Source organism: Dromiciops gliroides, chromosome 1 (assembly GCF_019393635.1).
Source record: "Dromiciops gliroides isolate mDroGli1 chromosome 1, mDroGli1.pri, whole genome shotgun sequence".
Classification (NCBI taxonomy): domain Eukaryota; kingdom Metazoa; phylum Chordata; class Mammalia; order Microbiotheria; family Microbiotheriidae; genus Dromiciops; species Dromiciops gliroides.
Genome location: NC_057861.1, coordinates 679,667,374 through 679,690,829, shown reverse-complemented (window position 1 = coordinate 679,690,829; position 23,456 = coordinate 679,667,374). Strand labels below are relative to the sequence as shown.

The following is a 23,456-nucleotide window of genomic DNA, read 5'->3' as shown; positions in this document are numbered from 1 at the left end:
CTTTGCATTTTTGTTAATGTATCTTATAAGGGGAAAGCTTTAGACATATTTAGTCACTTTCAACAATTCATCTACAAACCTCTAAAAGCAAGTGGGGTTTTTTCAGACTAAAAAAAAAATAGAAATTTCATATTAATTTTTCTAAGTTAGAGAAGGGAATAAGCATTTTTATAGCATTTACTATGTGCCAGCCCCTGTGCTAAGTATGGTACACTTATTATTTGATCCTCACAACAACTCTAGGAGGTAGGTGCTGTTATTATCCCCATTTTATAGATGAGGAAACAGGCAAGCAGAGATTAAGTGACTTGCCTAAGGTCACATAGCTAGTAAGTATCTGAGACTGGATTTGAACTCAGGTCATTCTGACTCTGGGCCTAGCACTCTATCCACTGTACCACCTATTAATATGTTTATACAGATTTTTTAAATGTGCACATTCACATGTGTGTACATGTATGTATATCTCTGTGTGCGTGTGTATATATACACACAGGTGTATGCATGCATGTATGTATTTGAGGCCCTATAGTGCCCTCTAGTCATTGGTGATCAATTTTAAGGAAAAGAAAGTAGCAAAAATAATTCCATTGTTCTTAATAAGTATAAAAATGGAAGGATTTTGTTTTAATAATTGGGGAAGTTTAAAACAGATTTGCATATCATCCCATAGAATATTTTTTTCATGATCAGATATCCTCATAGTGTTTTGTGAATTTTCTCCTCACTTTGTAGAGCAAAATAAGACTGAAGCTCAACACTCTTAGGTTTGGTTAGATGAGTGTATAATCTTCCTTTTGGAGGGCTACCATTTTTAACTTAATTTATTTGTTGAATGCCTGAAAGGAAGAGAGAAGTCAGTCTGAAGACATTGTTGATGAAACTACGTTATTAGGTTCTGAATATTTGTTAGTAATGCGGATTATGAAAAAAATTAGTAAACATTTTCTTAAAGGAGAAAAAGAAGATAAGAAAAAACTACTCCCTTTTTTTAGTAGAATCTGAAAAGCATAAGATTTAACAGACTAGCCAGTATAAATGGAGTTTATGATGAATGAACCACTGAATACAATTAATAGAAAACTGTTCTTTTTATCCTTTGACAGGAAATTGATGGACAGGCCCTACTACTCCTTACCCTTCCCACTGTTCAAGAGTGCATGGACTTGAAGTTGGGCCCTGCTATCAAGCTTTGCCATCACATAGAGAGGATCAAGTTTGCCTTTTATCAGCAGTTTGCTAACTGAGAAGGATGGCCAAGGTGAACTGGACCTTTGAAGCACAAATACAGTGAGCCATTGGTCCCTCTCTGAAATGGCACGCTGACTTTGGTGACCTCCAGATGTCTGCTTGCTGTGATTTTGCACTTTCAGGGAAGGAAGACCACACACATGAAGTAAAACAATGCACACTAAGTGTCTACCCTGCCAATGGAATTGTGGTAGTCCTTTGTTCATCAGATTACAATTTTTTTAAAATAAAAGATTGTGGGAAAAGAAAAAGAGACTCCTGTGAGGAGAATAAGTGTTTCACAAATTCAGGTGGTGTGGACTAAGGACTAAGAGTAATATCCTAGGCTGCTGGAAAATACTTTTTCTCTTGCTTCTTTTCTTTTTGTTCCTTCCCATGGTAGGTTGACATGTTCCTTGCTTCCTTTTCTTGGGAAAAGAGAACATGGCTTTAACTTGGCACTGATATAAGGCTATGCCTTAAGGAAGACCAGTGCTCCATTTTCAATGTTCTTTTTAAGCTTTTTAAAATTAAAAGCAGCTCATTGGGGAATGTTTTGTGGAACCAGGGCTTTATATATGTATAGTTCTGTTTTAGCCCATTTAAAAAGCTTTTCCTGATGTTTTTTTTTGTTACTAACTCTGTTGACAATTGTAGTTAACAGTTCTGGGTGGGATATTTTTCCTGTGATGCTTGTTTTGCTGTCATCATAACAAAAAGAAATTATGTAAGATGAAGTTGAAGAAAGACACTTAAAAGATTATAGTGAAAAAAGTTGTGAGAGCTTATAACAGTTCCTGAAACTGACCTAAATCCAGAATTATCATGTCATACTTCAACAGAGATCATTTCCATCATTGACACTGGACAGCTAGTTAAGTGGCATATCAAAGATTTCTTAGTAATTTAATTAAATAGATTTCTCTTGAACTTCTCAAGAGGATTTTATTTTTCTTTTCTCCTCCAGTGGCTACCCCATTCTGTCCTATCTCAAGGTTCCTTTCTTCATCTAGCTAATATTAATTGGCCAAATAGGCAAGCCTTCCTTCACTTCATTTCCAGCCCTACCAAGAAGTTAGTACTTCTTTTTAAACCAAGTAGTTATAACATTCGTTTTTTCAGGAACCTAAAGCACAAGTTGAAAATCAACATTCTGTGGAGCTGGCTTAAAAATCCAAAAAGAATTTGAGAGGTCAGAGAATTGTTTGACCTCTGCACATTTTAGAACTTCTCTGCTATAACTGCAGAGGATCTCATCCACATTTAGGTGATCCCAATAAAACAAATCTGTAGCTCTTCTAAAATCTGTACCATCTCTTTTTAGTACTTATGCCCCTGCTTTAAATTAAATTGAAAATCCAAGTGAATCTGTTTTCACAGTTTTTTGTTGTTGTTTGTTTTGTTTTTTTATTTGCGGGGCAATGGGGGTTAAGTTAAGTGACTTGCCCAGGGTCACACAGCTAGTAAGTGTCAAGTGTCTGAGGCCAGATTTGAACTCAGGTCCTCCTGAATCCAGGGCCGGTGCTTTATCTACTATGCCACCTAACTGCCCCCTGTTTTCACAGTTATGTTGTTGGGAGGCTTCAGCAGTATTGCCCAGCTAAGATCTCTTGATTCAATTGCGGATGGGGGAAAAAGAAACATATGCACACCTCCTGTGAATTATGAACTTTGATGAAAATTTTTCTGGATCATCCTGTCACCAACATATTCTATTCAGACCATCATCTTCATCATATTCTACTTTAGATTTCCCCACTGCTACTAAATATAATTGATTAGGAATTCTCATTGTGGGTATGAACAACAGAGCTGTAAGGTCTGGATCCTCTGAACATTAATAGTCAGTAAAACTCTCTTATGTTAGAATCTCTAGCCAAATGACAATAAGCACCAGTTATCACAGTGCATTTTGAAGAGGTGTTCAATAAGTATGTTTAGTAAATAAGGCATCCATTTATTTTTCTCAACATTTAAGAGCTTCTAGATGGTTGTCTGTTACTTGGATACTTTAGCAGGCCAGTTATTTCAGCAGGGTAAGTACCCCTTTTGGTAATGCAGGTCGCAATTTCACCCATGCCCTTGGATCTTTTGGAATTCTTGTCTGTGTCCTTCCCAAAAATTTTCCACAGAGGGTCCATTCGAAGTGCTAGGAACTTCCTCTGGTTCTCCTAAAACTGCACCTATATCAGTGGGGCTATCATTATACCTTGTGCTGGACATCATCTCTCAAGGCAGACATCTTTCTGATGACATCCTTTGTAGCACCTCTTTTGTGTAATTTTTGGTTGGGAATGCAGCTTATTCATCACTACCTTGAACCTCTTCATTACCCTTTGGGTGACCCTCAACTTTAATTCTTCAGGACTTGTGGAACTCCATCACTAGGGCTCATTCAGCATCACCGGAAGCATTCTGCTGGGCAAGGAAGGATAATAAGGTCCCTAAAAGCACTGAACAGTCTCCTAAAGACAATTCAACTTGCTATCTTCCTTTTTAATTCTGGCCCCAGCTTGTTATCTGTGCATGAACAATATTTGTCCAAGAGATGTGTGCTAATGATGAGACACCTCTACGGATTGGTTCCATTCAAGTGCATATTATATTCTAGAGAGCAGACATTCTTCATCCTCTTAGTTTTTCCAGGGAGGATAATTAACCATAAATGTGCTTCACTGGGACAGATTTACAGGACCCTGGGTCACCTCCACAAACAAGGCGGCAAAGTGGCACTTTGTGGAAGTCTCTCATATTAAAAGGTTTGAATATAAGTAAAATGTAGTATAATGAGTAGAGAGAATTGGATATTTCAACCTAAGAATTGGTCTGGTGAGGGAGTTGGAGGAAATGTGTGGTATTGGACATTAACTACAGAGCTCACTTTTTGGTATCTTGATTAATAAAATTTTCTTCTGATCCTCACCAGCCAGTAGCGGAACCAATTCATTCGATAATTTCTGGGAAATTTAAGGACAATTCCTCTCGTCTCCAAACAGTATTGGAATTCTGTAATTGGGGTCCGTCCCCTCATGTTTTTCCTGTCTTAACTAGGAAAATTAAATATCCCTTACATGTGGAAATCCACTAAATACAACAATTGAAATGTTACTTTCCTCAAATTTCTTTTTACTTCTTTTAAAAAAAAAAAAAATTTTTTTTAGTGAGGCATTTGGGGTTAAGTGACTTGCCCAGGGTCACACAGCTAGTAAGTGTTAAGTGTCTGAGGCTGGATTTGAACTCAGGTCCTCCCGACTCCTGGGCCGGTGCTCTATCCACTGTGCCACCTAGCTGCCCCTCTTTTTACTTCTAAACCATATAATTCTGGAGTTTAAAAAAGGGGACCTTAGGGATAAATCTAGTACAACTCTCCGACTTCATGTCTGGGGAAAATCAAAGCCCCTAGAAAGTGGTGGCTTTACAAATTAAGCAAGCTGGTTGGTAATATCACCTTAAAGAGGGCCTGGGGTTTTTGACTTCTTGGGCTAAGGCTTCTTTCACTGTACTATCCTTTCCTCCTCCTGCTCACTCCCACAATATTTTAACATGCTCTCAATACTTGTAATATACAAGCTAAGTAAAATCTCAGGGCCATTTTCTTGGAAGGAGAGCATGACTTCAGACTGAAGCATTCATGCCTGGGAATTTTCTACCAAACATGTATTGCATTACTCCATCAGTAAATAGAATTCCTTTAGCAATTGTGTAAAAGATGCCGTTAAACTCAAGAAAAAACAACTGGAAATCCCATGTGAAAGCAATAGTTTGGGAATGTTTGGTGTGTTGCTGTGTACTTTAAAATAATACATTTCATCGTTTGTATTAGTGTAAGTAATTAAAGTAGCAACCTCACCTCATTTAGTTGGAAAGGGTAGAAGATACAGTGATGTGAGCTGGGAGGATCTACTCAACTTGAATACTTTGTATCCCTTCTCTTCCCCAATCATACCAGTTTCACACTGGTGATTCTTATCAAAGTGTTTTCGAGGTGCTGTGTAGAGGAGTCACCCAGCGTCTTCTTTTGGTTCTTTTACTGTCTCAGGGTTACTAATGTAATTTGTAGGCTGTCCATCTGTTGTGCTAGACAGCTGATCCACCCCTCCTTTTGTGGCTACATATGACCTCTGAAAAATGCTTTTGGGATCCCCTCTTCTTATGGGCATGTCATTATTGTGAACATGCAACAGTTTATTTATACCCATAATTCATTTTTCCATTGCCCCTTGGGTAACCTGCCATTTAGATTCATTCAAGATCATGCTGTTGCATTATATTTGCAGCTTGGCAGAATACTGGTGTTAACTTGCAGCAGTGGCAATTTGGGATTGTTGAAAGTACTACAGGATTTTCCAGATTTGACTCAGCCTAATCTCCATTCCCAGTCCAGCCCATCATCCATTTGTAGCACTTATGCCAGGATATACATGAATCAACATAAATGAGTTGCACATATAGCTATATATCACAGCCTGGGAAATACAAATTTTTCATCTATTTTATTTTTATAGTATATAAAATTAGAACAATCTCCTTTTCATTGCTGTGATCTGAGGAGGTGTTTTGTTTTTGGTTTTGTTTTTTAGTGTGTAGGGCTTGATTCATTTGATACAATGTTATCCAAGAATAGGAGCATTTGGAAAACCTCACTGGCTATGTTTGAATTCCATAATTATATTAGAGAATACTTTGGGTGTCCATGAGAGTCCCTTTTTTTATACCTTACTTGATCAATCAAAAAAGCATTTATTAAACACCTACTGTGTGCCAGGCAATATGTCAGACACTTGGGTTCCTTGATTTCAGTTCTCAGCAAATTGCTGAAGAAAGCTATCTTTAACGTTGATGTTAGTCTCCTGCATTTCTAATAGTTAGCCTCGTTAGAAGAGAACCTTCAAGGATATAGTTTGTTCTGCTGAGTCAAATACTTTTTAAAATAAACACTAGATATGATTCTTTCTGTAGTAAGACCTATGAAAGCCTGCTTGTTCCTTTTTCATGTTTTCATCAAGGATACCTACCTTTGATGATTATGCAGGCCATTTTCCTGAAGATGTTACAGAACTTAGAAAATGGGCATATGGGTTAATAGTAGTTGAAACCTCAGTCACACCATCTGTGGTCTTTTATATTCTTTCAGAATCTTTTCCTCTTTGAAATAGCTTGAAAATGGATCCCAGAGTGCCTTGACAATGACCACCTTGAGCACAGATTTCTTCTATATGCATTTTGTCAGGTCAGCCATTCTTCCCAACTTCATCTTGAGTGCTATCACCACTTCTTTATGTAATACATTGGGTATTGAAATGGCCAAGTATATGTGTGATAGCTAAATTCATACAACTGATTAAGGAAACCAGTTCGATAAAGATGTAGGCCAGCATATCCCATTTTATGTCTGTTGTCATCCTCACAGTCCAGTTTTGTCTGCAGATGTTCTCAGGATGACCTAGCTTACCTTGGTCTCATAAAATATTCTTGGCCAAATCATTTTTTACCCACAGTTGCTTTTGTGTTATTTTCTAAAGTGATAATGCTCTTAATCTTCCATCATCCTTTTCAGCAAATAAGCTTATACACTAAACCATTTCAATAGTGTCCTTGGCTACCATTTTTCTACCCTTGGCAAGAAGATTAAGTGTTGCTGAGGCATTTTCTGGGGTCTTTTGACCTATTCATTCTAGTGACTGCTTTGCATCATTTAAATTTCTCTTAAAAAATCATGACAGTGTTTTTTGTTGGTTTTTTTTTTGTCAGTCTATTTCTCATTTTTTTTTTAAATAAGTAACTTGTTTCAACAGATCAGGTTGCAAGGAGTATCTTACATTCATTCATAGACTTACTTTTAATTTGATCCTTACTTTCTTAGATTTAGTTAAGGAAACAGAGACCCAGAGAAAATTAAGAAACTTGCTCATTTACTAGGGATGAAGTGATGGAGCGAGGACTTGAACACAGGCTTCTTTGCCACACACATTCTCTTCACGCCACCATTTTGCTCCTGTTAAAAGCTTCTAGCTCTTTTTTCCTTTGGCCTTTGCTCTTAAACAGCTGAGATGGCTATCAGATCAGCAGTTAGTCTTTTCCATAATAAAATTATTAAAATGTAGTCATTTTCACTTTTCACATTGTGGTTAAGTGCTTATCATACCCTGCACCTTCTGAGTGTCTTAGAGTCACCTAGCTTCTGAGGAGCCTGCAGTCCCTTAACTTCTTTGATGTCTTGATCTCAAACTATATTTGATTTTTGCCCTCCTCCCCTATACCTATTTTCACAATGAAGTCACCAAATGTGGAGATATATGTTGACTTAATTTTGAAAATTTTATTAGGTTTTATCAAAGAATTTTTCTTATCCATCCTCTACAGTGTAAGATACTGTAAAAGCTTTAGTTATTTTCCTGGTCTATTTGCTTACATCCATCACAAAGACTGCAAGGCAAGATAACCAACTATCCTTTGACACAATGTTTGTTGTTGCCTTTGTGAAAACTGTGAAACCAGCTCTGCCAACTCCTTTATTTATCTTGCTGAGGAAAATATGCAAGTTGTCTTTCCATGTATTTAGCTGTAGCTTCTTTATCTTCTTATTTCATTTATAACAGAAATGCCAGTATGTACATGGTTAGTAGTATTCCAGCTTGTTGGTAATTTGACAAGGATGAGTACCAACTGTTAAATTAATGTTTGTAGACAGTCTGGAGCCATGTGATTCTTAGCATCCCTTGCCACCTTTCCCACTATCCACCCCCGTTTAGGAGAAAGTAACGATCAAGTTTGAATTTTCAAAAGGGATGATTTTTCTTGATTGCATAAAATATTTCTATGCTAGATATAGACATATGTGCTCTTCATTTCTTGGGGAATTTTATCTTTGGTTGCTGTATTCAAAAAGAATTCATTATAGAATAGTTAAATTTGCCTAGATTTCATTTCCAGGTGGTATACTCTTGTTCACTCTAGCCCAACAGGGTAAGTCTTCCATAACTGTGTGCTCATCATGCATTGACAATTTTGGAAATATATTAATGTGCTGTAGTTTTCCTCTAGGTCCCTGAAAATTTAACAGGGTGATTAATAACTTGTTTCAGCTTGGACATGGTTTTAGGTAAATCATTTAAATTGCATATGCAGTGGGTTATGGGGAATTGTGATTAGCGCTTTAGGCAGTTGAGCCGTCTAATGAAATCACCATGGAACTCTAGTTTTCACATTATCCGTGCTTATTTTGCAGTATAGGTAACTCCAGCATATGTTCTGTAGTATATTCTGAGGACAGGGCACATACTCACCAACCTTCTGGCAGAGACATAAATACTTATTTAATTATTCCACAGGTAAGACTACTAAACCAGATCTCAAACTTGGCTTTTTTGTGCCTCTTTTCCAGGATTAAAATTGAACTCGCTGTGAGATAGGAGACGTTGGGCCATAGCTTCTTCAGAACTTGATTTAACTTAACTTTCTATTTGGTACCAGTTCAGCAGGTGATCTGGGATCTGAAATAGGCTCAGAAGGATGGGAATTGCTTCGTAGGGACCAGATCTAAAAAGCATGTCCCTAAAGCAAGGTTAAAAAAAATTTCTGGGGGGTATACAAAGAACATCTGGGAGTTTTAAGAGCATGTGGGTTGTGACATAAATGGGGGCACTGGGATAAACTACTAGAGAGGCTTTTATTTATCTGGCATATTCACCAAAGACTTTTCTTATGATTAAGATGTTGAGAGGTTTGAGTTATTCCTTATTCTCATTATTGTTTCGAGAGAAAAGCCAGGAGCTAAGTCCATGGAAGAAGCCTATTCAGGATTTGATCTCTAGGCATGGGCTTGTAGGGAATGTTTGTTGTTTAGTTTTAGTTTTTAAAAGTAATTCAACACTTTTCTGTATTATCAGTAGGAGACTCATTGGCCTTATGAAGCTGATGAGAAGGGGTTATGAATCAGTCTTGGTGGGAATCAAGTGCCCCTTCTATGAAGCTGAACTGGTTGGTCCTGGGTCATTACAGCATGTGGTGTGCTGCCTCAAAACCATGGTAGAAAGTAAGCCTACCATAAAGCCAAAAAAGATCAGTCTTTTTCATGCAAATATTACTTATTCTTGACTTTTTTCACTGTTAAAAACACTTTACTGATGAATTTTTGTCGATCTCACCCTTTGCATGAGACTGTGAGTACTTTGGAAACTTGAATTTCTCCAGATAAGCCACATGTAGACTTGCGTTTCCAGCTGAAGAGGTCTAAACTGTATGCTCAAAGACAAGTCCAATTGTATCCTATTCCAAGCCCACCTCTTTAGGTGCTCCCTTCAAAACTTTCCCCAAACCATACAAATAGCCTTGTTTTTGAAGGCAGCCTTAAGGGTAAAAGAGTTGAGGGTGGGTGTTGGATGCACTGAAGATTATAAGGTTCTTTATTGCAATGTTTGAAGAATCTTCTATTTTTACAACCAGCAAAACCAGGAATTGAAGTGGGAGAATGGAAAAGTAGGCCTTCAATTCCCCTCCCTTATTCCTTTTCTGGTTTAAGACACATGGTTCAGTCTGTCCCAGTGCTATGACCTATTGCAAAGGACTGCTATTCGAAAGGAAATAAGCCAGAGCCTTGCCAGATGGGTCTCCGACACCAGCAGTGAGGCGCTGACCCCGAAGCCTCCATAGGAGGTAAGGGGTCTCACTCCAACCAACTTTGGAGGCAATAGGTGAAACTGGCATAGCACAATGCCCCCATCTGAAAGATGTTTTTGTACCAGGGTTATAGTGTTTTCATATGACTACCATGTGTTAAGTTCAACCTACTTGCCCTACAACCTTGGCAGAATGAGAGTGGACAAGGCTAGGACACTTGAATTGAAAGGGTGGTGGTTTGAATTCTAGAACAACCTAATATAAGAAGCAGCTGACTTTGGTAGGCTATGATACTCAGGCAAAAACAATAAGCTGGTTGTATCATCAGTTACTTAGTTCCACTTTGCAAGAAACCTTTAAGGAAGGTATCTTGAGGTTTTGAGTTTTCCTCCCTCTTCTTTTTCCCCTTTCCTCCTTTTTAGTCTAATAACTATATGTAGACAATCAGAGGTCTGCCAAGGAGGGACTCTTGGCTGGTACCAGCACCATGTTTAGGCCTCTTTCATATACTAACTCATTGGAACTGATGCACTTTGTTTCCTGTATTTTGCCTTTTTTATTAGCTGCTTGTTTGGAACAAAATGAAATGCATACTGTGTTGTGACTTTCCTGCTTGCTGTTTTTTCCTTAATTTCAAAAGTTATGCATCAAGGGTAAAATACTACTTAAGGAGAAATATGCACAAACAAATATGCCTATTGAAAATAATGTCCATCATGTTTGGTAGGTGTAGTGACTTCAAAGGATTTTAAAAACTATTTTAGATGGGTATTTTGCTTGTTTCCTTGTAAATAAGATTGTAAATAAGTTTGTGGTATGACAGTTTTAAGTGATTGTAAAAAAAATTAAAAAACAAACAAACTCTGGTTTCATTTGTGCTGATTTGGATAGAAGGAAACACTGCTATCTAGATTAATCTTTTTTTTTTCTTTTGAAACTTTCTAGTAAAACTTTTCAGAATCTCTTGAACAGAGCATAGAATTCTTTGTGATACCACTAAATGATGCTGCTCTTCAGGGTGATCACGTTCACTATCTGGTTCCTGTATTTCTGACCAATGGCAACTTTTCGATAATGGTCCTAATATTTTCTTTTTTTGTTTGTTTGTTTTGGGTTTGGGGGGGGCAATGATGGTTAAGTGACTTGCCCAGGGTCACACAGCTAGTAAGTGTCAAGTGTCTAAGCCTGGATTTGAACTCAGGTCCTCCTGAATCCAGGGCTGATGCTTTATCCACTGTGCCACCTAGCTGCCCACCCCCCCCAATATTTTCTTAATCCAGGTGCTATATAAGAGAAAGTAGAAGCCCAGTTTCTCAGCATGAGTCAGATATACAGTGATATGTAAAGCAGCTCCTGGATACAAACCTGCTTGGCCTCAGGAGCTGCACTAGGCAGCACTTTGTCAGATTTTTCTGCATGTTTCAGTCCTGGATCCTCTTGGTCTACTAATATCTAACTAGACTTTCTACTGTCCTTAATTTAAAGCCATCTATTCCTGTAAAATTTTCTGTGGATCAGGAGTAAATACTTAAGCCCTTGATACCCTAGTAAAATCCTTCACATAATTATTAATTTATAGCTGGAAAGGAATCATATATGTTATTTTACAGAAAAGGAAACTAATATCCAGAGAATTTAAGTGACTTGCTTGCTTAAGGTCACATAGATATAAGTGGAAGAGCCAAAATTCTAGTCTAGGTCCTTTGATTGCAAACCTAGCTCTCTTTCCACCACATTCTGCCTTAAAAACAGTAATTAAATCAACCTAAAATTTCTTTTCTAAGATAAACAACCATTGCATATTACTTTTTGTATTTGTTCATCATTAATTGTGGAGATGTGCAAATTTTATAATTAACTGAAAGCAGTTTACTGCTTTCACCGAATCTTTAAGATATCATTCAATTAACATTCATATTAACCAGCAAAGCTTTATGAAGAGTAAATTTCATTTATATACAATCACTATTCATAGTACCTATTCTTGAAATGGGACGAGGGTCCTATTTCCCTAGAGATGGTATTTGTTATAGAATAAATGCAGCCCTCATGCCTAGTAAAACTATAGTGCGTTCATATATTGGACCTTCAGTCCAATTCAGCTAACATTTATCTTGTGCAGCAAGTATATTCTGACTCCCTCCTCCAAAGCTAGATTGGCTACATAAGCCCTTCAGGGTTCAGGGAGTAACCTTGAAGAGTAAAGGATTCTCTTCTCTGTCGCCATGGCTAGAGTCCTACCAGCTGTGTGTTCTCCCATCTCTTAGATGCTAGTAACTAGGCCTCAGTTCCATTTAACTACTTCATATCAATGAGTTTTTATAAAAGGACAATTTATTTGAAGTAATAAGGAGTATACCTTATCTATACCACCTGAAGTCTCTGGGGGAAGTAGGCACAAGTTGGCTCAATTCCATATAGCATTGGTCCCACCAAACACATCCAAATGCAGTCACTCCCAGATGAGTCCTTGTTACAACTCACAATGGACAGGGTCATCAGTGCTAAACTAACTGCAAAACCTGGACACTGGATGTCCCAGATGCTTAGTCTCCTGACCTTTCACAACTCGCAATATCAAAGGTTCCAGAATATCTGAAACAAAGCAGACACTAAGGACTGAGGTTCATTTCTTGGAGGTATGAGGTCTCAATGGGAAGAAGGCCCCAAGGTTTCTCCCCTTTATAACACTGTCTATCACTCAGTGTGAAGGAATCGATGAAATCCACCCAGAGTAAAACCAAAGAGATTGATTCAAAGTGTCTAAAAGCTTTTTGAAAATGCCCCCAGTTTTGGCTATGCAGGCAGTTAAATGAGCTGCCTCCTAAACATGTGATTAGCATATTGGAACTATTTACACAATGTCTGCTCATGTCCCATATATTCTCCAAGGGACTAACATTCCATCTCCTCTCAACTCTCCCAGAAGCAGCCTACCCAAAGTGTCCATGTGAGGAGACACCATGAAAGGCAATCTGTGCATGTCACACCCCTGTTACACTTGAAGCACCTAGTTTAGTTCCTACACAGCATGATTGGTCTTACCAAGTTTATATCCAAATGTGGCTTTGCTTCTATGAGTACTAGTCTGAGTCCCCAAAGGTCAGTCCTTCCTCCTCAAAACATTGATGCTAGTCTGAAAGCTAGGTTCTGGAACACTGGGTACTCTCTGGAACTTTCAAATTCAAAAGGTCAAGGATATTCCACTTCTTCAACCTAGAACAGAAAATAACCAATGTAGAAGCCAAGGACTGAGGCCTTTTTCTCAGTTGCCACATGGTCTCAGAGGAGAGAAAGCCTTTATCCTTAAAGAGTCAATGAGAGGGGCAGCTAGGTGGCGCAGTGGATAGAGCACTGGCCCTGGATTCAGGAGGACCTGAGTTCAAATCTGGCCTCAGACCCTTGACATGTACTAGCTGTGTGATCCTGGGCAAGTCACTTAACCCCAATTGCTTCACCAAAAAAAAAAAAGTTAATCAGAGTCTCCAAAAAGAGATAGACTCAGAAAAGGTGTAGTGTCTAATGCTGATAAACCCTTCTGAATGCCATCCACAGTCTCCCCATGGCACTTCCTTTACACATCAGTATTTTTCTTGAAGCAAGCAAGCTTAGTATCCCACCACTTGGAAAGTTTGTATCAGGTAATGTGATGTGGTCTGCACATGTGCCAGACACCCACAAAGATACTGGCCAGATGAGATTTACAGGGCTGTGTGGCATAAGGATAATGGAAGTGTAATGGAAGGGTCTTTGGTGCTAAAGTGAATATTGTAGGAAAAGGGGGTTGGGGGAAGGGAGAGTGATAGACTGAGAAAATGGCAGAGAGTTGGAAGGATTGAGGCTATTTTGACTAAGGGTTGATTTATTAGGCAAGAGGACAGGTAAGACGACATGGCCAGAAGAGACTTGGAGGGGGGGTGGGTAAATTGACAAGTGTTAACTGACTTGGTTTTCTTTTTGCATGGTTCTCAAGAGAGTGGGAGTGGAAACCTAGATTTGGCCTCTATAACTTTATAAGAGCCTTTGAAATTTGAAACCCGAAATGTTTTCAGTAGATTTATCTAAAAAGAAAGGGTGTTTAATGTTAGGACAGTGCCTGGCCCGAAGTAGGCACTTAATAAATCCTTCCAATATGAAAGTACCAAAAAACCCAAAATCAAAACCAGGCAGAGTCGAACAGACCCTTAGTTTAGACACTGACCCCTGGTCCTTCTGCCCTCAGCATCCTTAGGCTTGCTCTGCTCACACCTGACTGCGCCCACCCCGCCCAGAGCTTGACCCGCCAGGGCTCCAAGCCCCGCCCCGAAGCCTCCCTCCCACTGTGGGGAGGAGGAGGAAGCCGCGCACCGCCCCCTGGGCACGATTGCTCCAATCAGAGGCCAGTGATCTCAGACGTCGGCGGTGACGCGCGGCACGCAGCGGAGCCGGGCCGAGAGGCCGGGCTGAGGTGGCCGGCTCCCGGGGCTCGGGGGCTCCGAGCTGGCGGCGGCTCGGGGAGGAGAAGCCGGGCCGGCTTGGACTGGGCCGGGGCACCCGTCCCTTTATCTGGCCAGCTCCGCCATGCAGGGCTCCGCCGGCAACGCGAGCCGCGGGCTGACGGGTGGGCCGCCCCCCACGGCCTCGGCCGGGGCCGGCGAGCGGGGCTGTGAGAACGGCGCCTTCATGGACAGCTTCGGCATCTTCCTGCAGGGGCTGCTCGGAGTCGTGGCCTTCAGCACCTTAATGCGTGAGTGACGGCGGGCGGGGGCCGGGGACCGCGTGCTGCTGCCTCCCCTCCTCCGCCAAGGGCCCCCCTAGACGGAGGGGGGGGGCCGAGGCTGCCACGCCCCTGGGGTGAGACCCTCGAGAATCTCTAATAAGACGTTCTCCATCCCTTGCAGCGTGGGAGCCCCCAAACGGCGGTCAAAACTGACCCCACCCACCCACGGAGCCCCGCATCCCTGAGGTGCCTCGTCCTCCCCACGAGCCACCGAACCGGGACGCCCCCTGCAACCCCTCCTCCTTATGCCTGCTGACCTCTGGCATCTTCCTCATTTCCTATCTGTCCCCGAGATCTAGATTCCGTAACCCTCAGCCTGTTTGCTGGAGATCGTCCCCATGGGTAGTTCCATCTTCATGCAACAACTTTCCATAGGTGTCTGAGCAGCCTCTCCAAACTGCAGCAACTGAGACCTCTCATCTCAGGATCAAGGGTCTAGACGCCCATTTTGGTGGCACATTTCAGCCCTACTCCATAGTGGACCTTTTACTCTATACGTTTACACCCCCCTCCCCCTTCACACAAACTATCTCCTATCTCCCCCCCACACACACCCCCCCCCCGTGATGATTATTCACTGGATTCCCAGGAATGTGACAACTTTCTGTCTTTGTGCTCGAATGCCCATCACTCTTTAGAGATCCACCCCTTCTCCCTGTATTTAACTTTTCCAATTAAATTTCAGGCCTTCCCAGTTCCTTTCCCATCCTTACCTTCACTTCTTTCCTTCACCTTCCCCTCTCCACAAGCTGAGGTTGAGGTTGAGGGCAGGGAGGGGACTTCTGAAATCATGTTTCCTAAGTCATAGAGGAGCCTACCCTTGAGAAAGCCAGAAGTAAAACAGGGAAACAGCAGATGGTCTTCCTGGAAAGCTGGAAACTTTGCTTAGTCATCAACTTTGCCTTGGGGAAGGTGGGGTAGAGTTTTATTTTTGTTTTTCTTTCCTTTTGGTTGTGTGTAGGAGTTTACCCCGTCCTCTTCTTTTCTTTTTTTTTGTTTTTTGTTAAAGGTACAGGAAGCCAGTGCTTCATTGACTTTCTGATTGTATGGGGGGGGCGGGGAGTAGCGTTGTTAGGGATCCCTCAGCCTGCACCTGGCAAATGTGAGGAAGCATCATTCCCTCAAAATGACTTTACTGGTGGAATGGAGACCTCTGTGTTGGCCAAGGGAGGGAGGGAGAACGAAAAGGGTAGTAATTCATTTGAAGTGCGAGTCATTGGAGTCTCAGACTGTATTCTCATTGCTCCCTAGCCATGTATTCTCCCCCATTTTGTTTTTATTGATTTATTGTTGATTTATTGATTCCCTACCAGAGGACTATCTCTTATAACAAATAGGTTTTTTTTTGGGGGGGGGGTTGAGAGAGAGAGAGAGAGAGAAAGAAATCAGTACAACCATCGATGCATTGAAAAAACCCCAAAACACCTGCGATATTCAACACTTGTGGACTTCCCACTATATATTTTCAAACTACACATCACCTCCACCAATGGGTGGGTTGGGGGCATTCTCTTATATTTCTTCATTCAATTCCCACTTGAATTTTACAATTTTGCTGCATTTGCTTGTGATATTTTGTCCATTCATATTGTTGTAGTTACTGTGCATATTGTTTTCTTGGCCCTTACTTCATTCTGCATCAGTTCATATAGGTCTCTCCATGCTTCTCTGTATTCATCACATACATCATTTCTTATATCACAGTAATACTCCATTATATTCATATACCACAGTTTGTTTAACCATCACTCAATCAATGGGCATCTACTTTGTTTCCAATTCTTTGCTATTGTAAGAAGTGCTCCTATAAACATGTTGGTATATTTGGAGACTTTATTCTTACCACTGGCTTTGTTAGGATATTAGCCCAGTAATTAAATTTCTGGTTCAAAGGGTAAAACATTTTAGTCATTTGTTTTGCGTAATTCCAAATTTCTTTCCAGAATGCTTGTACCATATCACAGCTCCATCAACAATGTATTAATATGTCTATCATTCCACAACCCCGCCAACATTGACTATCGCCATTTTTCATCATCTTTGCCAGTTTTCAGGATATGAAGTGAAACCATCCGGATGTATTGAGTTGAATTTCTTTTAGTATTTGTGATTTAGAACATTGTATCAGGTAGTTGTGAACACTTTCCAATTCTTTTGGGAACTATTTGTTTATGTTCGTTGACCTCTTATCTGTTGGGAAATGCTTAGCTGTGTATTTCTGTGTTTAGTAAGGTCTTTGTTTCAGCAGCCTGGCTGCTGGAATTTTTGCTTTGCATGTTTGTTAAATTGGATCCCAGAGGGTCAGAAATGAACTGACATTAGAGATCATCTAATCCAACCTCTCATCTAGTGCTGGGAGTTTCCAGTTCTTTGTCTTCAGGGTCCCTACTCTAGGGTACTTTCTTATTTTTGCAAGACTTACAGAGGCTGAGCAACAAGCGCCCTGACTTGGGTGCTCATCCATCACCTTCTTTCCTTTCCACTTGCACCGTGCCTTATTGTTTTTCTTGTTGGACAAATACCCACTTGTATCCACAGTAGTGATTTGTGTTGATTTAGCTAAATGTGACTGACTCAGAAACACAGACCACATATAGGCTTCTTTAAGATTATATTTATGAAGAAAAAAAAAGAGATCATGAAGGAATTCCCCATGACACTCTCATCCTTCCCTCCACTTTGGCCATTAATATCTATTTAAAGGGAACTAGAGCCTTGATGTTTGCTTTGGTTTCTAACCTGGTATTTCTTAGCCTGACCTTACTTGTTTTTGTCAACTTCACTGATCCTGACAGTCCTGGAATTTATTCCATGGAGCCTGGTGCTTGTGTTATAGTGAAGGAAATATAATTGTGAGCAGAATTGCTTCCAGTTGAAAAGATGGGGGACAGAGAGACTTGAATACACCAGTGGGTTCTTAGGGATAGTGTTCTAATTCTTTTTTTTTTTTTAAGTGAGGCAATTGGGGTTAAATGACTTGTCCAGGGTCACACAGCTAGTAAGTGTTAAGTGTCTGAGGTCGGATTTGAACTCAGGTACTCCTGACTCCAGGGCCAGTGCTTTATCCACTGTGCCACCTAGCCGCCGCCCCCTCTAAGTCTTTTCAATAAATGTTTTTTGAAGATATATTTTTATTTTATTTTATGTTTTTGCAGGGCAATGAGGGTTAAGTGACTTGCCCAGGGTCACATAGCTAGTAAGTGTCAAGTGTCTGAGGTCGGATTTAAACTCAGGTCCTCCTGAATCCAGGGCCAGTGCTTTATCTACTGCGCCATCTAGCTTCCCCCAATAAATTTTTATTAAATGTGCAAAGAACAGTGTTTGATGCTGAAAAAGATTCAATAAATGCAAGCTTTGCTTTCAAGGAGCTCATAGACTAATTGATAATAATAACTTGAATTCATATAGTCCTCTCCAGCTAGTATTTTAAAAACTTTAAAACATTTTATAACCCTTTATGGTTTATAAAATGCTTTTCATTATCTTCTTGGATCCTAAGGTCACACTTGTGTTTCAGGTTGACAAGAAGTTCCCTGTACTGATGAAATCACAGGTCCAGTTCTTATCCCTATGCATCAAGTTTTATAACAACATTCTCAGGAAGGTAGTGAGGATATTATATTTATTTTACAGGTGAGGAAGGCAAAGTACTAGGAGTTGAGACTTGCCAGAGGTTACACAGCTGGTAATTGGCAGAGTTTGGATTTGAACCCAGGTTTTCTGACTAAAAATCTAGTGCTCTTTCTTCTAATATTGCCTTTTGTTCCCCTTTAAGCCCCTTTTGGACTCATTTATTAGGCCTACTTGTGACCCCAAGAGTTTATCTGTAAGGACGGAACTTCAAAGAGATTCTTGGTTTGTTTTAGATTTGACTTTACTAAAACTACTCATGTAAAGGGAACTTGGAAACAGGTTCTATGCTATGGGTTTCAGAGGGTTAGGAGCAGAAACTTTGTCCAGTAACGTAACCTTGAACAGTCATGCAAAACAACCAGGAAATTTGAACAAGAGTTTGCCAATCCAGGAGGGAAAGCATGTCAGAACAGTGAGGTTTACATGGATCAAGCAAAGCAGAAAGAAGGCGGGATAGGGAGAGGGAGTACCTTCAGGGTACCTGAATCCAGACTAGTGGGCATCCTTTACAGCCCGTGTTATTCACACCTAAATATTGGGACCATAGGATTTTCCCAGTCTCTATTGCTGTGAGAGAACAGAGACCTCTATAAGGCTGAATGTTCTGAGCCTTTCCGCAAAAAAAATTCTAGGCCTTGCTTGGGGATGGGAGGTGAGGAGAGGATAGTAGGGTGGTTTTAGGAGGAGCAGGGAGTTCGAATATATGTAGATATTGTAGCTTCTCTGGGAAGAGAGACTAAAAAAAACACAGAGTAGCTTTCAGGGTTTGTAGGCAAGGAGCTTTAGGTGGGTTGGTAGCCAGGATTCTGCTAAGATTAATTTAGAAAGCATTCATTAAGCATTTGCTATATATAAAAGCACTGATATAGGTGCTAGGAATACAAAGATTTTCAAAATGGACACAGTCCATCCCTTTAAAGATTCCTACCTTCCAGACATTTAACAGACCTCTTGGGAAAGTCTTTGTTTAAAAATAAATTTCCCTTTTTATTAGGAACTTAAACATAACAAACGTGAATGATGTGGGATGGAAGACTCAGTGACTCAGTTTCCCAAGTTTTATTGCAATACTGTGAGTGACCACAAGGAGAGAACCGGAAAAGTGGAAAGGTATCTCTCCAATAAGGAAAGGAAAGACAGTTATATTTATAGTAAGGATAAATTGATAATCAGTTTCATTATAATAATCCCCACCTTGGGGAGGTACAAGGGAGGGCCTGTCCTACTCATTAGAATATTCTCTACCTAGGGGTGTTACAAGGGAGGGCTTATCCTAATTTGGAGTTCCTGGGATCCTAAGCCAACCCCTGAGGTGGGTACCTTTTTCAGTGGAGGTGTGTTTTGGGGGTTTACACATCATAAGGTGAATCTGGGAACAAATTTGGCCTTTTCTGTGCATGTTTCTTTCTGATTCCCATGGCTAGTTTCAAAATATAATCATTTTTCTTTAGAATTTCTATAGACTGTCATTTTAGTCTAAGGTCATCATGGCCTCTCTCCCTCAGTTTCCGTTATGGACACTGATTTCTGTGGGTACAAGAACCTAGCATAAGTTATCCATTAACTGGGGTCTGACTTCCTTTTAGAGCTAATATCTGAATTAGAGCTTGGGTCTTGAATTTTTCTATTAACCCTGTTTTGCCTCATACATCAGTGAACATTTCAATATACAAAGAACAAAAAAGGAATAGTATATGAAACTGATTTTCAAATATATAGTTTCCCTTTTTCCCACTACATAGTTTATTAATTTTGTATAATTCAAATTTAACATAGTAGTTACACCATTCTCCCCTTCCAAACATCCTTTTGTGCTTTAAAAAAAAATTGACACTCTTTTCTTCCTTTTTCTATTGCTTTACATTTTCTATCACAATTACTACTCTTCTTCCTCCCATACCCTCAAGAAAAAAGAAAACCTTCCCTTGTAACAAATCAATCAGTCAATAAGCATTTATTAATCGACTACTATGGGTCAGGTATTGTTTTAAGTGCTTCAGATACAAAAAAAAGCTAAGGTCTTGCTTTCTCATATACTTTATCTTCCATCTCCCACCTTTACACCTTTGTACATACTGTTCCTCATTCCAGGAAAACTCTCCTTTCTCACCTTCACCTCTTGGAACTTTTTGGCTCCCTTCAAGACTCAGCTCATATACCACTTCTTTTAAGATATCTTTCCTGATTTCTTTATTTGTTAGTTTCCCCCTGCCACTCCTAATGATTACGTATTTATTTCTTGTATACCTTGTACTTACTTATTTGGAAACATATTATTTGGGGGGGGCAGGGGAACATTCTTATCTCCCCTTCCTTCCCCTACTAGAATTTAAACTTCTCTACTGGCTCATTTTTATATTTGTATCCCCAACACTTGGCTCATACTAGGTGCTTGATAAATATGTGATGATTGAAGTGTTTCTAAACGAATACTTGGCTTTTGAGCACCTGGAGCCTGGACATAGACAAAGGGGGCTACTGAGGCAATCGTCAATCAGGACAGTAGAGCCCCAAGACCTGCCTATGCTCCAGACTCTGGCAGTGCAGAGCCAAAAAAAAAAAAAAAATCAAGTCTTTCTCAAGGCAGTTACATCTGCTGGGCGTGGGCAGCAGCACTTAGATAATTAGGTACAAAATATGTACAAAGTAATTGGAGGTAGTACTGAAAACTGGGAGAAGTGTTTATAGGAAATGGTATTGCATGTAAGGACAGAGGCAACAAAGAATTGACCTAAACGCTGAACAAAGTAGAGGATCCAGAGATGCTGAAGGGAGGTATTGCACTCCAGGCATCAGTGACTAAGGCTGGGCAAAAGCACACCAAGATCCCACAGAGGTGGGATCCACGGACAGGGTGCAACAGATAGGGCCATACAGGGAGAGCACAGAATGTATGAAGTACAGTGGTGTACAGCAAGCCTGCAAAGGTAAACTGGAGCCAGGGCAGTTAAGGACTTTCAAAGTCAAACAGGGGAGTTTGTATGTTCTCCTGGAGGTAATAGGGAGCCACTGACACTTCTTAAACCAGGGAATGACTTAGGTCTGTTTTAGAAATAGATCAATTTGGGCAGCTAGGTAGCACAGTGGATAGAGCACTGGCCCCGGATTCAGGAGGACCTGAGTTCAAATCCAGTCTCAGACACTTAACACGTACTAGCTGTGTGACCCTGGGCAAGTCACTTAACCCCAATTGCCTCCCCAAAAAAAATTTAAAAAAAAAAAGAAATAGATCAATTTGGCAACTGTGTCTAGGATGGATTACAGAGGCATCAATTAAATATCTTACAAAAGTGGCAAGATCATAAGTGATAAGGACCTGAACTAGTATGGTAGTAGTTTGACAGATGAGAAATTTTGTGACAACTGGCAACTGATTATATACTGGGGTGGGGGTAAGAGTTGTGAATCTGGGTGACTAGAAAAATGGTGCTACCCTTTACAGAAATAGGGAGGTTAGAAAAGAGACGAGGAACTGGGCCTGTCCTGGGCAAGGGGTGATCCCAGTGTTGGGGATGAGAAGATAATGAAGTTTCTTTTGGCAAGTTGAGTAAAACTTCTGTGGCTGTTGAGTCATTTTTCAGTCATGTCCCACTCTTTGTAACCCCTTTGGGGGTTTTCTTGGCAAAGATACTGGAGTGGTTTGCCATTCCTTCTCCAGCTCATTTTACAGATGAGGAACTGAGACAAACAGGGTTAAGTGACTTGCACAGGGTCATACAGCTAATATATGTCTGAGTTTGGGAAGAGGAATCTTCCTGGCAGTCTACCTGTCCCATAATGGGGTATCTGCATAATGGGTAATTGGTGCTGGAGGCCTTTCTTTTAAATTCTTTTAAAAATTTTATTATTGTGGTAATTTGGTTTTCCTTTATCATTAGAAAAGAAGTATCTAACAGTTTTTTAAAAACTTTATAATTTTATTTTTCCTTGTATTTTTCAAAAATTCCATTTTTCCTATTTGAAGGTTTGTTAGTTTGATGGGGTTTTTCCTTTTTTTTTTTTTTTTTTTTTTTTGGTGAGGCAATTTGGGTTAAGTGACTTGCCCAGGGTCACACAGCTAGTGTCAAGTGTCTGAGGCCGGATTTGAACTCAGGTCCTCCTGAATCCAGGGCCGTTGCTTTATCCACTGCACCTCCTAGCTGCCCTTTCCTCATTTTTTTAACTGCAGGTACTCATTCTTCCATCTTCTTGCCTTTGAGCTTTTGCATGCACCATCCCCATTTCACCTGTACCTCTTGGAAGGTTTAGTTCAAGTGCTACATCTTTCAAGATTCTTTTCCTGATTCCCCTAGCTCCTTGTAATTTTGTATTTATTTTCTATATATCCTGTGCTCTTTCTTATGTGCCAGGCTACCTCTTCCTTTATTTACTTTACTAAAAACAGAAATGAAAAAGCATTTTTAAGTGCTTACTATATACCAAATACTGCTAAGCACTGGGGATACTAATACAAAAATCAAGATAGTCCTTACCCTCAAGGAATTTATATTCTAATTGGGGAAGATTGCACGTAGTGGCTTAGGTTAACTATAATTGGAGGAGGTGGGGAATGACCCCTGTTGGTGCTACTGGTTCCAGGCAACAAAAGGTGGAAGTTCTTTTGTTAGAGGCCTGGGACCTAGGGGCAGGGAGAAGTTGTATTGGGAGGAGTATAAACATAGTTTCAAATTGGCTGGGAGGTGGGTGCACTGACTGGGATATTGGCAAGAGAAGATAAAAGTACAGTTGTCCCAGCTCAGTCCCTAGTGAGACCCTAGTTGCAGTGGAAAGAGTTTATTAATCAATCAGTAAATATTTATTAAGCACTACAGGTACTTTGCTGTATTCTGCGAATACGAAAACTAAAATAAAACTACTCCAAGCATTCTTAGAGTAGAGCAAATTTCGTTTCTAGGGTTCTTGCTGGGTCGTTTTGGTTTACTTTGTTTTTTTACTTAAGTGTCCTCTCCTTGGTCCTTTTACCCCATAATATTTATTCATCATTTTGGAACTTCCTCTTCCTCCTTCATTTTAGGTGATTTTCTTACAAGGATTTTTCTTTTTGTTGTCTTTATATTGTATTTGGTCATATGTTTCTAATTGATGTGCTAGAGGGGATCTGGACTCAATTATGGGTATTGCTAAAATGATAGGCCATTGAAATTAGCTAGTGTTTTCTAATTCTTTTAAATAGCTATTTTGGTTGAAAAATCTGTGGTTATGTAGCAGTGATGGA

At 40.1% G+C, this 23,456-nt stretch overlaps 2 protein-coding genes across 6 annotated transcripts in view; both read left to right on the top strand.

Moving 5' to 3' along the window:
* The window catches only part of SFMBT1 (Scm like with four mbt domains 1), a 182,305-nt gene extending 171,590 nt beyond the window's left edge, over positions 1 to 10,715 (top strand). For all 5 annotated transcript variants that reach the window (XM_043985613.1, XM_043985588.1, XM_043985604.1 and 2 more), the window contains one exon: positions 1,107 to 10,715. In XM_043985613.1, the coding sequence (XP_043841548.1) occupies positions 1,107 to 1,247 (141 nt within the window). In that variant the 3' untranslated portion in view covers positions 1,248 to 10,715. The remainder of the gene's footprint in view (positions 1 to 1,106) is intronic.
* A 3,604-nt stretch (positions 10,716 to 14,319) lies between these two features.
* Positions 14,320 to 23,456, top strand: part of LOC122729916 (store-operated calcium entry regulator STIMATE) — a 71,450-nt gene continuing 62,313 nt past the window's right edge. Inside the window, exon 1 of the mRNA XM_043969056.1 lies at positions 14,320 to 14,575. Within this exon, the coding sequence (XP_043824991.1) occupies positions 14,410 to 14,575 (166 nt within the window). The 5' untranslated portion in view covers positions 14,320 to 14,409. The remainder of the gene's footprint in view (positions 14,576 to 23,456) is intronic.